This window comes from Corvus brachyrhynchos, unplaced genomic scaffold, assembly GCF_000691975.1.
Source record: "Corvus brachyrhynchos isolate BGI_N302 unplaced genomic scaffold, ASM69197v1 scaffold26, whole genome shotgun sequence".
Lineage (NCBI taxonomy): Eukaryota > Metazoa > Chordata > Aves > Passeriformes > Corvidae > Corvus > Corvus brachyrhynchos.
In genome coordinates this window covers 7,266,110-7,269,132 of record NW_008239324.1, presented here as the reverse complement: position 1 = coordinate 7,269,132, position 3,023 = coordinate 7,266,110, and the positions used below count along the sequence as shown (strand labels likewise).

At 39.9% G+C, this 3,023-nt stretch overlaps 2 protein-coding genes across 2 annotated transcripts in view; one reads left to right on the top strand and one right to left on the bottom strand.

Annotated features, from left to right (window-relative positions):
* Positions 1–26, bottom strand: part of DDX28 (DEAD-box helicase 28) — a 2,559-nt gene extending 2,533 nt beyond the window's left edge. Inside the window, exon 1 of the mRNA XM_008638905.2 lies at positions 4–26. Within this exon, the coding sequence (XP_008637127.2) occupies positions 4–26 (23 nt within the window). The remainder of the gene's footprint in view (positions 1–3) is intronic.
* DUS2 (dihydrouridine synthase 2) overlaps positions 12–3,023 on the top strand; it is a 15,747-nt gene continuing 12,735 nt past the window's right edge. Inside the window, exons 1-4 of the mRNA XM_017741002.1 lie at positions 12–227; positions 1,132–1,177; positions 1,982–2,073; positions 3,015–3,022. Coding sequence (XP_017596491.1) covers positions 48–227; positions 1,132–1,177; positions 1,982–2,073; positions 3,015–3,022 — 326 coding nt within the window. The 5' untranslated portion in view covers positions 12–47. The remainder of the gene's footprint in view (positions 228–1,131; positions 1,178–1,981; positions 2,074–3,014; position 3,023) is intronic.

Sequence of the window (3,023 nt, the reverse complement as noted above, 5' to 3'; positions counted from 1 at the left end):
CACCGCCCCTTTCCGGCAAAGGACATGTCTGTGTTTTCCGGTAGGAAATGACACTCCATGGCAGTCCTCCCGGGGTTTCTCTTTCAGGTGGTACAGCAACAGGAATGACGGTGAACACACCGCTGTCTTTTAGAGGAAAGAAGATCCTGGCTCCAATGGTGCGAGTGGGAACACTACCAATGCGTCTGCTTGCTCTGGACTATGGTGCCGATATCGTGTACTGTGAGGTATGGAGGATGAGCAGATGAGGTGGCTTTATCTGATAACATTATTATTAAGAAAAGTGCAAATGGAATTTTTTCACTGTATGACTTGTTCTTTTTACACATAATTTTCCATTAAAAATGAGGAAAGGAGAATCTCTATGTCTTAGGGCATTTCTCCAAGCAGTTCTCAAGTTACTGCAAATCCATATTTTAAGGCTGTTCAGCAACTTCAAGTAGTTTAAACAAAACACCATAACAATTTTTTCAAGTTGTACTTTTCTTTGCATTTGGGGTGGGGGGGTTAGTATTTTTCTTTTGTATTTTTTTTTTTTTTTAGTACAGTCAGAACTTTGAAGGAACTTTGTGGACTGACCTCATGTCTCATCTGGTTAGTTCTCCTGTGCCTCCATATATATTTTTACTCACAGCACTGCTGTCCTTGTTTCTTAACCACTTTTTTTAAAGCTGACTGAAATTGAGGTCTGGGGTCCTCAGCGCAAGAAATATGTGGACCCGTTAGAGTGGATCCAGAGGAGCCACAGTGATGATCAGAGTGCTGGAGCTCCTCTCCTACAACCACAGGCTGAGAGAGTTGTGATTGTTCTCCAGAGAAGAGAAGGCTCTGAGGAGACTTTGTTGAGCCCTTCCAGTACTTAAACGGGACTTTTAAAAAGCGAGGGAGAGGAACTTTTTACAAGGACAGATAGTGATAGGACAAGGGGAAACGGTTTTAAACTAAAGAGAGGAGAGCTTTAGATTAGGTGTTATTAAGTAGTTCTTTAACCAGAGGGTGCTGAGGTACTGGAACAGGTTGCTCAGAGAAATTGGTCTCTCTAGATAATTATTTAATGAAATGGGCAACTGTTTAGAGCTGACTGGCTGAAACAATTCAACTCACTGAGATTTTTTTATCCTTTCTACTCAGGAGCTGATTGACATAAAGATGCTGCAGTGTAAGAGGGTTATAAATGGTAAGTATGGCATTTCTTTTGATAATACCTGTAAGCAGTCTCTTTTCTAGTTAAGAAAAAAAGTAATTGTCTCTACTGCAATCCAAACAAACTGAAAGTTTGAAACTATAGTGCAGCAGACAGGTCTAAGGTAGCACTTCAAAAGCTTACTGTAAGTCCCTAGACACAATTTAGTGAGATTATATGTACTACACTATAATTGATACATCACTATAATTGCTACAAAAATGCTTCAGAGAAATAGTTTCCAATCATGAGTCTTTTTAAATGTTAGCTGTTTGTGACATGATAGTATACACACCTTTTAGTCTACTGCAATAAGGAAGCAACACATGCAAAATCTCACTGTTTGTCGTTCATTTACTAACTTGAAGTCCATGGGCTGGACTTGGAATAACATGATTGTCCCTGCAAGTTCTTAAAAAGATGTCTTTGAGACCTGGCCCTGTCTGAGTGACGTTTGTAGTGTCCCTGCTGGGAAACAGAAGTTCACTACAAATCTCCTCTCTCCTCCTGCCCCTTCCCAAAAATAGTACCGTTCATTCTGGTGAGTCATCACTGGGCTTGTCTTGGTGGCGATGTCCAAGGAAAAGGCTGCAGGGTCATTAGGGAGCACTGTGGAAGGGAAACGGCAGTATGTCAGAAATGTACTGCAGGGACAGGTAGGGTGCCATTAGCTCTGCTGTTCATGGAAGACTTCAATAGCATTTCATTTATATATAAATTACATAGTCATATGGCTTTTAAAATTTTTACATCTCTATAGAATTTTCATCAGTTTTATCTGTTTCTCATTTGATACAGAAGTACTTGAAACAGTGGACTTCGTTGCACCTAATGAAAGAGTTGTTTTCAGAACTTGTGAAAGGGAGAGGCAACATGTAATCTTCCAAATGGTAAGAAACAAAGTACTCTTCTAACAACACAGATGTGGTATGCTGGTGACATGTTGATGTCAGTCTAAAGCAGCTCTCTGTATTCCAGACTGTCAATTTCTTGGTGTTTCAGGGGCAGGTAAAGCTTCACATGAAATGTGCTGCAGAATTTCTAAGCTATTGGTACAAATCAAGATGCTATTGTAAGCTCTCCTACATGTGTTTTCAGAAGAGGTGATTAACATGAACTCTGTGCTCTCTGACAACAGCTTGCTTTTTAATAGGTATCTCAGATATATTTCCGAACTTGTGGATGCCAGAAATAAATTGTGGTGATGTCTGATCACATGTTGAAGTTTTGCACTGTCCTGTAAACAGTCTCACTGGAAAGACTGAAAGAAATGGCATTGTTTAGTATAGATAAGAGAGGATTAATGTGTGCCTTAGCATTGCACAAATGGATTAAAGATTCCCTCTCTGCTGAAGAGAAAAAGACAGTAATTTGCTCTTAGAGACCACTCTGTGTAGGGCAAGAGACAATGGGCTTGGAGGAAGGGAGAAGCATGAATGGACTGCATTAGATATTGAGAAGACCTTTTTTGGTGGTAATGTAGCCCTGAAATAGGTTGCTTGTAGAGGCTGTAAAATTGTTATTAGTGGAGCTTCTTAAGAACATTAAAGTATCTGTTGCTGAGGGGCTAAGCACATTTGATATTGCTGTAGGTAAAGAGGGCAGACAGACCTCTGTGGATCCTTTTTTGTGACAGCTTTTATCATCCAGTGTCTGACTCCAATACATGCTTTAGGTGAATGTGTTAAGTATCCAGTGTGTCCCTGAGTGGGTCCCTGTCTGTACTAAATGTTCAGAACAAATACAGTTGTACACATGTGCAAGTAAGCACCTTTCTTTTTATTAATTCAATGATATTTTGTAATTAAAAATCCTCTTCTTTTACCAACAGGGTTCAGCA